Source organism: Pseudonaja textilis, chromosome Z, assembly GCF_049901715.1.
Source record: "Pseudonaja textilis isolate UNSWEBS1 chromosome Z, rPseTex1.2, whole genome shotgun sequence".
In the NCBI taxonomy this organism is placed as follows: domain Eukaryota; kingdom Metazoa; phylum Chordata; class Lepidosauria; order Squamata; family Elapidae; genus Pseudonaja; species Pseudonaja textilis.
This window is the reverse complement of record NC_142008.1, coordinates 51,458,345-51,472,913: the sequence shown is the minus strand read 5'-3', so window position 1 is coordinate 51,472,913 and position 14,569 is coordinate 51,458,345. Positions and strand designations below refer to the sequence as shown.

Sequence of the window (14,569 nt, the reverse complement as noted above, 5' to 3'; positions counted from 1 at the left end):
CCATATCATAATGCTATGGATAGAAATGTTGGCCATAAAGACTACCATTGTTTAAAATTTACTCTAAAAAAAAAGAATTTGGGACAAACAACTGCTTCAGTACACACAAGAGGAAAATGAAAAGTATAACAAACCATTTAATATAAATCTGCTGGTAGATTAAATTATTCTTTACCACAGCCTATTTTTACTGAACTAGGAAAATGAATGCTGAGTAAAAAGATTATATAAGCAGGGTGTATCTTGGGAATGAATCAAATTAACTGAGTTTTCTGCCAAATCAAATATTTTCCAGTTCTTTGAAATTAATAATTTTAATGAAGAATAATCATTCAAGTTAAAACAGCATATATTTTACAGTACATATTTTGACACATTACTTCCTTCTTCATTGCAGAGTGTACAGTAAGCCTTCTACAAAAAGTGACAAAATATTAACCTGAAGATGCCACAGGAATATGAATATGTTCATATTTATGGTTATGCTTACTAAATTAGCATGTATCTTTAAAAATGCAAAGCAAAGTAATGATTATGAGTTCTAACAAAATTTAAGAATGTCTTTAATCAGTTTCTATCAAGTATATTGTACTATGCCAAACAATTACATTGAAATTTTTATGATGAATAAAGATAAAATCCTTAATATCACAGTTTGAAATCATATGAAAGTACACTGTATTTCTTGTTCTTAATAATGTATTGAATAGAGCATGGAATACATTTCTGCAACTGTTCAGTTTATCATCCTAGGATTCTTTTAGAGACTCTGCAGCCAATTTGATTTGCTGAAAGGAAATCATAAGACATAAACATTAGAAAAATTATACAAACATCATCTGTTTATAAATAGAAGGAAGAAAATATAGTTGTTTCATCAATATTGCCATAAATTATGTTTTGAAGTCAATGAAAACAAAAGCATCATTCCATATTCTGTTCCAATATGATTCATGATTTTGGTGATTAGACAGGATAAGTATATAAAGAGAACAGGTATGAAGTTACCTTGGATAAAGAGGTATATTTATAATTGTACTTGTAAATGCTGTAAAGAAGGAGCAGAGGCCACTTCTTTGTAAATTTTTTTTGCATTTTTAGCTTTTTCTTTGTTTTCTTGCTTTTCCTTTTTTAGATTATTTTCACTTTAAAAAAAAACATTTAATATTATTTTTTTTAAAGGAAAGTTCACATTTATTGAAAATATTGTGTATGTCTATTTGATTGTCATTTCTATAATATGCCTCAGTGAGAATCTAGTATCTACATTTACTAGTTAGAACAGTTCAGTAGGACACAAATATTAGATTAGATTGTCTGATCTCCTTTGGGAAGTAATATAAATATAATTAGCAGAATTATCAAGTTCATAATTAAGGCTCCCTAATTAAGAGACCATTTTAGGACATATTGAGATGGCTTGCAAAGGACATGAAATTTAAAACTATTTTAAAATGGTTAATAATTAGTCTTTTGACTAATCAATTAAAATCTATCACTATTATTATCACTAAAAAGTAGCTAATGAAGGATCCCAATTCAGATCAGGATATTGGGATGGCACATGTGAGGAAATAGTCCAACACGTTTACTGCTACAATTAAAATCTGGACCTGTTTCTTCATCCTACTATTTGCACTATTTGAAGAGAAAAGAGTCTCTTCATCCTGTGCTGAATGAAGCAAAAACCTGATTGAAACTATTTGTGAGCTACGTACTCTACTTCTACTGTTGAAAAAACTGAATTGAATCCTTCTTCCTCAATGCAAATTATAGACACTGAAAAAATGAAATATGAAATAGAATCAGTGTGTTAGCAGTTAAGGTGCTGTATAGGCACCAGGAAAGCTTAGGTTCACATGTGCATTTCCCCAGCTGTATTTGGCAGCAACTGGAACTCCTTCTATTAGTAATTGTCAAAAACTAGCACAATTGCCCATTATTTTATGAGATGGCAAAACTCATTAAAACAATATTCCATAAATCTCTAATGCTTAAAACAAGCAAACAAGTCCATCCATTTTGTCACCTTTCAAAATGGAGCAAAATAGAATATTTTAATAATATTTAATAGCCTTGTTACTTGCATTACCTTCCTATCTACTATGGCCCGTACATCTCCCTTCTCAATTGTTTGGCTTTTGATAACCAAAACTTTGTCTATGTCTGGTTTAGTCTTATTATTATTCTTGATCACATTGTGCAGCATTAAAATAATTGAATTTGACATATACATCTTGCCCAACCATTGTATGGCTACTTTCCCCAAATATGCTTAAATAACATATATGTCAAAATAAAGAAAATTAATTGTTATATAAATCAGTTTTATATCGGTTTTTCATGAACTGTTTTTGCTCAGTCCCAACACAATAAACCAACACAAATTAATCCATTTGCAGAATTGTTAAGACACAGCTGAACAGAAGTTGCACTATACAAATTTCTATCTATATGAAGATTTGGATTTGGCATGTGACAACAAATTCCTCACTTAATATAACTTTTACTTAAAATCACATAACTGAAGCTTTAAAAGGGGCTGCCCGGTGCTGCCAAATCTCACAGCTTTATAACACAGTAACTATTAAAAGTAGATGATTTTAGGAAATGTTAAACAATAAAATTTAATAAAAGCCATAAAAATATGACTATGGGTCCAAATTTGTAAACAGTAATCGGTAACTGTGGATTTCAGCTTCTTTTTTATACTATTTAATTGCTTAAAGTTAACTTGGTGCAATTTGAGAAACCACATTGAATGAAATTCTTGAGTCTATTAGACATTAATAAAACAATTTGTAGAACAGGACAATATTATATTATGTAATGATACTGCTTTAACTTGAACAATCTTGAATACTCATTGTAATATTATCAGGTTGTGCAAAGTACAAAAATAAAGGGACTGAGTTACAATGAAGATGGATACACCAAGTTAGGAGAAAATTTTCATGGACAAAATCTATCTTTGTGGTTGCTGAGAGTCAATACCAACTTGATAATATATAATCAATTAATCAATCAATCACTGAGCAAAGTGGATTATTTTCTAAACCTGTAAGAAATTAGGTTTCTTATTTTTAATAGATAGATAATTATATACATTATCTAAGATGTATCTGTTTAAGGCTCCATATTTCCTTTTTAAGACACATCTAATTGGTATGGCTAAGTGGACAGAATAATATGGAGCTGGGCTGTTATGTGGAGCTGGGCTGTTATAAAAATAGATTGGCTTAGAAATATTTATATAGATTTATACCAAGTATAAATTGTAAAATCTCTCAAAATATTCTGATGACATGCCCTAGTAATCTTGCAGCTTGATTACTGAAAATATCATCTGCACAGGACTGCCATGACACAGGGAGGCTTCAAATAGTCCAGAATATAGTGGAATAAGTAGTAATGGGCATGCCTTGATATGCCTATGTAACAACTCTGCTTTATGAGTTACACTTAGTTCATGATTTGTTTTGAGTATGATTCAAGATGCTGATTATTACTTATAAAGCCCTATGTGGCATAAGGCTTGGTTATTTGAGTCATTGCTTGTCTCCTATATCTGTCTGGCTAACTTGATCCTGCTTGGCTGTTCCAGGGTTCTTCAATTATAGACATTGACAATGCCCTCTCTTAGGACCCTAGAAGCGTGCCTTCTATATATCAATATATCTCTCTATAACAACATACTACAGCTTTTCCCTCAGATTCACCCTAGTCCAATAGTCACCAACTGATGATCCGTGGACCACTGGTGGTCCGCAAGAAAAATTATTTGCATTATTTATATTGCACTAAATCAGGGGTCCTCAAACTACAGCCCCTGGGCTGGATACATATAATGAACATTTGTGTTGCTGCAGAAAGTCTCCCCTTTTGGGGTCTTTTTTTGCGGATCAGAGGGGGACAGAAATTCTGACTTAGGGTCTGCTTCAGCTTCCTGGTGCGGGGCTTTGGGTGAAGGCTGGAGGGAAATGTCACTGGCGAAGAGACAGAGGGTCTTGTTCCAGTGGGATTGCATCATGGCCTGGAACTGGCTGACCAACTCAGTCTGCTGAGCCTGCTGAGCTGGTACCTGGCCTTGTACTCCGGCAGGTCTTCCCTCTGCTTGGAAAGCCTATGCTTGTAGTCCTCAGTGAGGTGCTTCTGCTGAGCTTCTTTTTCAGTCAGATCCAATTTGAACTGAGCCAGCTGTTTTGCCAACTTTTTTTGGTGGCTGCTTAGCTCCAACAGCTGCTTCCTGTTGGGGCCCTAAGGAGCCCAGGCGGGCAGGCAAGAAGTGGCTGGGAGAGGATGGGAGAGTAGAGGCTGGAAAGGCACTCCCCCTCGACATGACATCAAGTTGGCCATGCCCACCCAGTCACATGACCACCTAGCCCCACCTATCCAGCCGGTCATTAGGCAGCTCATATTAGTGGTCTGCGGGATTTAAAATTATGAATTTAGTGGTCCCTGAGATCCGAAAGGCTGGTGACCCTAGTCTGTTGTTGTTCAGAAGACTTGTGAAGACTTGGCTCTTTACCCAGGCTTTTGGCCAGGGAGAATGAGATGTCTTACTTCATCTTTTGCCATCTTTAACTTTATTTTTTATTGAGTTTATTATGATCTTTTTATTGTGAGTCACCCAGATTCATTGAGAGCCAGATGGTATACAAATTGATTATTATTTGTCACAGTCAGCAAGATGTTTAGACTGGTTTTAGCATTTTTATCTGGCTATCGAGTCCTTCCTAAAGACCTGAAATAGGAAGATGTTATTTAACAATGTTATTATTATCACTATTATTAATACTACATGGAGCATGTAGTAATATGGTTGGAAAATGCAAATGTAAACTTTAAAATGCACAGTTTTATAGCATACATTTGTAATCTGAAAATATTCACAATTCACAATACATACGTATTACTTATAACAGACTAGCGTAGAACTAATAAAATAGCAATCACTTTAAAATTAAATTTTAAATCAGATAAAGATAAAATTATTAATGTATTAAAATGATAGATAATTCTATAAAATTAATTTTACAATGGATAATTAAAATACTATAGATAACAAAATAGGTAACAATGAAATGATGTAAATAATACTAAAATGTATATTGTATGATGGATGTCAGATCCGTGTATCTGTCATTTCTTCAATGGAAGAAGAAAGGGAGGAGGGAAACTGATAAAGAAATCCTTTTTGATGTAACCTGAATATATTTAATCTTATATCGAATTTGTATAACCTACACATGATACAACGGAGGGACGAAAACCAGATGCCTGGAAATCTATCACTTCTGGAACATACAGCCAGGGGATGAAGAGACCATAAAAATTCCACAGTGAGATGTGCCCTGAGAACCTCTGAAAAAGATCCTTCTAAAAAGGGGATGGGGGAATTAACATGTTGGCTCTTTGTTTTACTAAATACACATCAAGATAAGGGGAGGGGTTTTAAACTCCCTTATCTATCTCTGCATGCCCGAGACCTTAGACGCTGCTTTTACCCCTACATGAATTGTCTCATCTCAATAAAGGATTCCTTTTGATACTGTTTAGTTTTCAGAAGTTCATTCTAGTTGATTGAATGGGAAAAGTTCTGTAGTCTGACATAGAGAATATAAAGATACAGTGGGGGGAAATCCACAATGGTTTAGGGTGGCACCAAGTAATTTTTGCTAAGAAGTCTGGAATTCATCTTGAAGAATCAAAGCCAGATAACCTGGTTGAAAATTAGTTTGAGCTGGTAACTAACATGCAGTTTAAGCATGAGTTTCAATTGAAATCATCCTAGCTTCAACTCAAAAAGTTAAATTAGGAACAAAAAAAAGGAACCAAAAACTAGTTAGAGGTAATTAGTTTCTTAGGAAAGTTGATTGTTCAGTTTCGAACGGTTCTAATTTTTTATATGCACATATTTGAAAGATTTAGTCTATCTGATATATAATTAACTCTTAGGAAACTATTTTTCTTCTCACCAAAGGAGACCAAAAATAATATCCGACATGGCAATTTATCAAAACTCTCTTCTAGTACACTTTGAGTGAGCATTTTGGTAAGATGAATACATACTTGATAAAAAATATTCTAAGATCCATAATTATTATTTCTCCCACATATTACACTTATTGTACAAACTGGCTGTTCAAAATATATTGACAAAGCAAATGGATATGAATCTGTTAAACATACATGATGCATCTTATCATTTTGTTCCATTTTACAGAATAGGCATTTCATAAAAAGCATTGAATATTTTTTGGATTGTGGTGGGAATTTTATTCAAGGGTCAAAGCTGTCTACATACGACAGCAAGCAAAAATTGTTATTAATGGTGACTTGACTAACTAATGCGAAATCTGAAAAGATACAAGACAAGGATGTCCTTTGCTGTTTATCCTAATATCAGGCAAGATGAGAAAATAATAGGTATAAATATTAAGAAGGAAGTTTATAAACTGAGGGCTTTTGCTGATGATTTGGTGATATTTCTGCAAGACCCCCAAAATAATATAGAATATTTTATAAGGAAATTAAATAACTTTGGGTCTTTAGCAGGCTTCAAAATAAATAATCAGAAAACATCAATGCTGATTAAGAATATGACCTCACAGAATGATGATATATTGATTAAAAAGTCTGGTTTTAGGGTTGAGAAAATGATGAAATATTTGGGTGTCATGTTAATAAACTCAAATACAAAACTGTTCCATAACAATTATGTATTTCTCTGAAATTATGTTAAAAAAAGATGTATTAAGATAGGATAAATTGCAGTTACCACTATTGGGTAGAATCCCTGTAATTAAGAGGAATGTCTTGCCAAAGATGTTTTTTTGTTTTGTTTCGGACACTACCAATACTTGCAACTGATATTCCATTTAAACCAGGAGTTGCCAACTGTTTGGACCTCAGGGACCACCAAACTCATAATTTTAAATCCAGCAGACCAAAGACCCTGGGAAATCCCCCCCAAAAAAATCTGCAGGAAAATTCCCTGTCCTGTTTTTCTACCGATCAATCATTCTTTATTTGGGATCACAGGATACCGTCTCCAATTCCGTACTCTGGGGGAGAGAGAGAGAGAGACTTATGGCTTCATGCAAGAAAAGTAGCAGAAGCAGCAGAAGTCTTTTTTTCTCTCTCCCAAACTCCTCCAGAAATGAATCTTTGTGAGACTTGTTGCGCCGTCGCAGCATCTTGAAGCAGGATGCCTTGCAGGGTCCCAAAGATTCATTTCTGGGGGAGTTTGGGGAAAAGAAAGATTTCTGCTGCTTTTCTTGCGTGCATCCAAAAACAGAAGAAGAAAGAAGCGGAAAGAAGCAACCCGGTGTCCAGGCAAGGTGCGTGGGGTGAGTTCCCTCCTCCCCTCACTACTTCGTGTTGTTCACAATGCAAGCGCTAGAAGCCTTGTGTTCCCGTGGGCCATGTGGGCAGCGCAGCCTTGTGTTCCTGCGCAGCCTGGATTAGTTGCTTTGGGGTTGTGTCTATACTCAGGGGAACCTGGATATTTGGCTGCTTCGTGCTTCAAGAAGCAATGAGGGGCACCAGCCCTAGTGCCTGCTCCCTGGGCCTAGCAAACTTGGTCAGTTTCTGTGCCTGCTCCCTAGACCTGGAAAAACTTGTCAGGAAACAGGCGGAGCCTGATCTAAGGGAAACCCTGGGTCAGGCGCACACAGGACTCCAGTCATGTCCCACAGACGTGGATTCCGGACCCACTCAGCATTTGATCCTGGTGACCCAAGTGTTCCTGGCCAATAGTTCCCAGGGGATTCCAGCGCAGGCTCTGGTGGATTCCCGCACCACCACAAACTTCATGGACGTGGCCATGAAGTGGCTTCACAGCACATTATGCAATCCCCCAGTGCTCTGTAGAACCTCCTCTGCTTATCGAGACCATCGATGGCCTCGTGCTTTTGTCTGGGCCTATCAAGTCTGCCACCTAGCCTTTGCGCTTGACTATCGGCTTGCATGAGGAGGCAATCCAGTTTTATCTCACTTCCAGATTGCATTTCCCCGTGGTCTTAGGCTTGGCGTGGCTTCAGACTCATGACCACAAATCTATTGGTCCCAAAACATGATCATGTTCCCAAGCTTGCAGTGCATGGACCATACCTGTCAAGTCTGCACAGGGCAGGTGATGAGTCCACCCAAAGTGTCTGTGCCTTTGGAACTCAAGGACTTTGCAGATGTTTTTAGTGAGGTGTACCAATTGCCCCCACACTGGCCTTATGATTGCTCCATTGATTTGGTGCCCAATGCACCCCTTCCCATGGGCCATTTGTATTCCATGTCGGATCCGGAGTTGGTAGCATTGTGTGAGTTCTTGGACAAAAACCTCACTTGGGGGTTTATTTGGCCCTCGACGTCACCTTTGTCTTTCCTGGTCCTGTTTGTTAAAAAAAAAAGACAGACAACTTGCGCCTGTGCTGTGACTACTGACAGTTGAATGCCATCATGGTGCACAATCGGTACCCTCTGCCTTTGATTCCAGAACTGATGGAGTGGCTCTGGGAGGCTACCGTGTTCATGAAGTTGGGCCTGCGCGGGGCATACAATTTGGTGCGGATCCAGCCCGGAGATGAGTAGAAGATGGTGTTCGGTACCAGATACGGGCATTTTGAATATACGGTCATGCTGTTTGGGTTGACCAATGCTCCCACCGTCTTCCAGCATTTCATGAACGACATCTTCTAGGACCTTCTTGATCAATTTGTGGTGGTTTATCTTTATGATATTTTGATTTATTCCAAACGGAGGGACAGCCACCTGCACCACTTGCGCCTGGTTCTGCAACGGCTGCGGGAGAATCGTTTGTGCATCAAGTTGGAGAAGTGCCAGTTCTTCCAGTCCACCATCAAGTTCCTGAGATACTGCATCTCTCCGAAAGGCATTTCCATGGAGCTGAGTAAGGTCAAGTTGTTGCTTAGTTGGCAACCTCCCTGGCGAGTGAAGGATGTCCGGAGACTCCTCGGGTTTGCCAACTATTATTGGACCTTCATCCCCAGCTTCGCTTCCCAGACTGTGCCTCCCACTCAGCTCCTCCAGAAAAAGGTTCCATTCTGGTGGGATGTTCCTGAGCAGCAGGCGCTCCAGGCATTGAAGCAGGCCTTCATGACAGAGCTGATCCTGAAGCATGCCGATCCACACCATCCATTCATGGTGGAAGCAGATGCATCTGATGTGGCGGTGGGTGCAGTGCAACTCCAGGCTCACACCTCTGCTGGTACCCTATTCCCTTGCACTTATTTTTCCAGGAAGCTCAATCCTGCTGAGCATAACTATACCTTCTGGGAGAAGGAGCTACTGGCCATTAAGGCAGCATTTGAGGTCTGGAGGCACCATTTGGAGGAGGCACACCATCAAGTAGAAGTCTGGACAGACCATAAGAATTTGGAGTATTTAAAGACTGCCCAGAAATTAAATCAGCGCCAGATCCAGTGGTCCCTTTTCTTAGCCCGCTTTAATTTTAATTTTGGCCTGTTCAAGATGTTGCACCTCGTGTTTCGGACTTTCTGGTGGCCCCAACTACAACACGACTTCCAGTCCTATGTGATGTCTTGCATGCAATGCCGGCAGGCCAAGTCAGTGACAGGGGTTCCTCCGGGATTGCTTCAGCCCTTAACACTGGAGAGACCTTGGGATGCCCCATCAATGGACTTCTTGACGGATCTGCCCCCCTCATCGGGATTCACCACAGTGTTCGTAGTGGTTGACATGCTGACCAAAATGGCGCACTTCGTTCCATGTCAGGGCTTACCCATGGTTCACGCCACTGTCCGCATGTTTATCCAGCACATCTTCTGGCTACATGGACTCCCAGATCAGGTGGTGTCGGACCAAGGGACGCAGTTTACCGCCCAATTCTAGAAAGGGCTGATGATGGCTTTGGACGTTAAAATCTGTTTGTTGTCTTCTCAACATCCGGAAACTGATGGTGGGATAGAGAAAGTGATCGGAATCCTGGAGCAGTACCTGCCCTGCTTTGTCAATCAGCAACAGGATAATTGTATGGATTACTTAGCGGTTGCAGAGTTTGTGTTCAACAACTCACAGCATACCTCCATGCAAACCACCCTGTTACTCACCAATGTGGGCTACCACCCTCAGTTCTTCCCCTTGACGCCACTTGACTTGTTGGTTCCGGAAGCGAAGGATTTCTTGTCTGAATTGCAGGCCATTCACCAATTGGTGCGACGGTATTTGGAGAAGGCTAAGGAAGACTACAAGCGAGTCGCAGACTGCTCTCAGAGAGTGATGCCGTCATTGGCTGTGGGGGATCGGGTGTGGTTGTCTACTCTGCATCTTTTGTTAGACCGGCCAGTGAGGAAGCTTGACCATTGATACCTTGACCTGCTCCCTGTAGAGGCAGTGATTAACCCAGTCGCCTACTGTCTGATGTTGCCTAACTTGCTACAGGTCCATCCGATTTTTCATCGCTCCCTTCTGGTTCCCAAATGGCTGGCCCATCCACTATGGCAACCTGACCCTGACCCTTCCCCGCCACCACCACACAATGGAGAAAGTCTGTCGGAGTACAAGGTCACCAGTATTTGAGACTCTTGGCGGTTGAAAGGGCGATTCCAATACCTGATCGAATGGAAGGGGTACAGATCGGTGGCGTTCATTATGATATGTACAGAATAACCCTTGAGTAACAAGGATATGCACATGGAAACGTTTATGAGAGTAGTTATGAATAATTATTCAGCCAAACACAGATACATTAAATTGAGTTAAAGTTTACTTTAAGAAATAGCACAGTCCAATAAATGGTCCAGGTCATATACATTTAACAGTCCAAAGAATATCCAATTACAAAGTCTTCTTACTGGTTGCCTTTGTCATTTACAGTAAACAAAAATATCAAAGTATAGGCACAGCATAAATACAACAGAGAACCTTAGATAGCAACAGAATGTCAGGGAGAGCAACCTATGATCTCTAACTCCCTCTTATGTAATTTGCAATATAATCAACCAATTGGAATATAGTATAAATCAATACAGTGATTTTGTCTGAAAGCTACAAACATACATTGTTGGTTTATATATTGCCAATCCAATTAATTGGTGGACAGATTCTTAACAGCATTCACTTGGGAGGATGTGACTTCCCTCCATGCTCCAGCTTTGGTGGACACATTTCACACACAATTTCCGTCTCGGCTGCATCTGGACCATCAGACCCAGGGGAAGGGCCCTGCGGTGAGGGATAGTGTTGTGGTTAGCCAGCAGCAGGTATGGATGGCTGAGGAGAGTGAGGATTCAGATGAGGGGCCAGGACCATTAGGGAGTGGATTGCTGCCTTCAGAGATTGTGGGGGTTGGCAGCAGTGATGAGGAGGTTCCCAGGGAGCTTGTGCCAATGTGCGTGTGCGCAGGATTGCTCGAAGGAAAGAGCAGCTACAACAGCACGGGTGACTCAAGAGTAAGGCTGCAAGGCCCCTCCTTCAAGAAAATTAAAGCCAGCTGTGAATGAACATACTTTGCAGAAGACAAAGACATTTTGAAACTCCACCCTCGTGGACATTCCAGTATCTTGAGTTTGTATTTGAAGATTCTTGTATTACAAATTATTTCTTGTTTGTTATTTTTTGGCAAGTCTTGCACAGTGTGGCAAGTCTTGTGCTTATCACAGCTAATTATTTTGTAAAAGCATTACAAGTTTCTGTTTTATTTGGATTGTGTTTGATTTGTTGGAAATAATTTGGAAAGGATTGAAAAAGAATAGAAGATCGATACTAAGTAAGGAGATGCTAAAAGAAAAAGAATGTGTTAAGATGATGGAAAAAGAATTGGAGTTCTTTCTGAAGGAAAATAAAAAACAACAAACATCAATTCCAAACCTATGGGACACAACTAAAGCATACATCAGGGCCCTAGCAATTTCATATAATACACGTAGATACAAGGGGAAAAAAGGAGAACAATCTAAACTACTAGATACCCTTAAGGAGCTAGAAAAAATACTAGAAAAAACACTACACATAACAAGACAGCAAATACCGCAAGGATAATGATTAGATTGGATAAAACCTTTTTTTAGAGAATTAGATCGAATAATAAGTGAATTTGTTTGGGATAGGAAAAAAGCCAGGATAAAAATGAAACTATTACAGGACAAAAGAGAAAGGGGTGATTTTGGACTCCCCGACTGGGGAATGTATTACCAGGCTGCGGTTATGGTATGGATTAAAGATTGGATCAACCTGGAAAACAGAAGGGTATTGAAAATAGAGGGTCATGACTTGCAGAGAGAGTGGCATAGTTTCCTATGGGATGGGAAATGTAAACAGCATGCATGTTTTCAGAGACACATGATTAGAAATTAGAAATTCATTAATTCGGACATGGAATAAGATTAAAAAGAATCATTATGCTAAAATACCGAACTGGTTGTCAACTATGGAAGCACAAATCTACCCAAAGGCAATGGATCTGGGAAAAAAGAGGAATTATAATGACCTATTAGATATACAAGGAAGATTAAAAACAAGACAAGAATTACAGCAACAAAATATAAAGATAGATTGGTGGTCATACATGCAAATTCAGGCAAGATACCAGAAGGACAAAGAACAATTTGGTTTCTGCTTGGAAAAGCATAAATTAGATAAAATTCTACAAGAAATGGAAAAGAAAATGATCTCAAGAATATATAACTTTCTACTAGATTTTAAAATGGAAGAGGAGGTGGGCAAAAAAAGTTGGCCATAATAAAGACCTGGAAAATTGGGAGAGAATGTGGGGATTAAAGTACAAGCTAATTACATCCACAGCATATAGGGAAAAACAATACAAAAGGTTCTACAGATGGCACCTTCCCCTGCTAGACTGGCAAAAACGTTTAATGGCAACAATAACTACAACTGTAAAATCAGGGAAGAAACCTTTAATAGCAACATCTTCACCTCTGGGTCAGAGATCGATTGGTGCAATGTTATTGGCGGAAAAGACAAGGTCTGCTCAAAGTCTGCAGACAGTACAGACAACACTTTCTATGATGCAGGAAATGATGGTAAAAACCTACAAATTGATAGCGAGGAATCACGAACTGCGAACTTCAAGATTCGGTGGTGCATATAGAATTAGAAAAAGCATCATTCTATCTGAGATTTCAGAATGTTGTTGAAGATAGAAAGGAAGACCTACGTGCAATAATGGTGAACCTAATAGCAACAGCTCTACAGAAAAACAAACAGGAAATCGAGAATGACATCGACAAGGTTTATAGAGTATTCACACACTACACCCGAAGACACAGTCTACCCCGAGAAGTCCACATCTGATTCGCAAGAAAGACTACACAAGACCTATTATATACTAAGACCAGAGATGAACCACTGATATATAAAGATCATGAAGTTGTAACATTGAAGCAAATACCCAGGAGAATTAGGGAGCAAAGAAGGGGCTACAAGTTTCTGTCATCTCATTTAATCAAGAATGGTATATCATTCAGATGGCTTACCCCGGAGGGGCTCCTAGTAGCATGGCAGGACAAAAAAAATAAAATTGATACAATAGAGAAAGCACATCAATTTCGCGAACAATATCTGGGACCTGAGGAAGAACAGGAAAGTGGAGAAGACCCAAATACAAGAAATCGGGAAGAACAACTCTCCATTGAGAAAGAACCTGTATCACAGATAGAATCTCAGAAACTCAGAGAAGAAGAGGACAACAGACCAAGAACAAGAGAACCCGGAACAAGGAACAAAATAAAAAATGCTCTACACAGACAGTAACATGAACAGAGAAATTATCCTCTTTTCAGTTAACACCAATGGTTTAAATTCATCATCAAAAAGAAAACAGTCACTCAAAAAACTCAAAAAACAAAATGCAGACATAACTTGTATACAAGAAGTTCACATTATAGATAAACAGGCAGACTTATTAAAGGATATTAATTTAGGTAAAATATATTGGGCTCTTTCAAACCAAAGAAAAAGGGGCACTGTAGTATATGTAAAAGATTGGCTGCAACCAACAAGTATATAAAGATGATGAAGGGAGAATGTTGTTTATAGCATTAATATTAAATCAGAAAAAGATTTTACTAGTTACAATTTATGTGCCAAATGTAAATCAAAAAGAATTTTATATCAGACTTCATCACAAGATAATAGAAACTGAATATACAAGGGTATGTATTGTAGGAGACTTCAATGCTGTTTTGGATAAGGATAAAGATTACAGAAGTTCCAGAAAGAAAGAAAGAAAGAAAGAAAGAAAGAAAGAAAGAAAGAAAGAAAAAGAGAGAGAGAGAGAGAGAGAGAGAGAGAGAGAGAGAGAGAGAGAGAAAGAGAGAGAGAGAGAAAGAAAGAAAGAAAGAAAGAAAGAAAGAAAGAGGGAGGGAGGGAGGGAGGAAGGGAGGAAGGAAAGGAGACTATTCCTATCTTCTTTTAACAAAATGGTGAGAGAATTAAATTTGAAGGACGTGTGGAAAGAACTGTATCCAACTAAAAAACAATACACTTTTTTTTCCAATCCCGATTACTCTTGGTGCAGAATAGATCTAATATGGATGGACCCAGGTTTAATGGAAAACATTGAAAATATAGA

The 14,569-nt window shown here is 38.7% G+C and overlaps 1 protein-coding gene across 9 annotated transcripts in view; it reads right to left on the bottom strand.

Annotated features, from left to right (window-relative positions):
* Positions 1 to 298: 298 nt before the first annotated feature.
* Positions 299 to 14,569, bottom strand: part of ANO10 (anoctamin 10) — a 200,072-nt gene continuing 185,801 nt past the window's right edge. For all 9 annotated transcript variants that reach the window (XM_087917765.1, XM_087917770.1, XM_087917772.1 and 6 more), the window contains one exon: positions 299 to 788. In XM_087917765.1, coding sequence (XP_087773891.1) covers positions 750 to 788 — 39 coding nt within the window. In that variant the 3' untranslated portion in view covers positions 299 to 749. The remainder of the gene's footprint in view (positions 789 to 14,569) is intronic.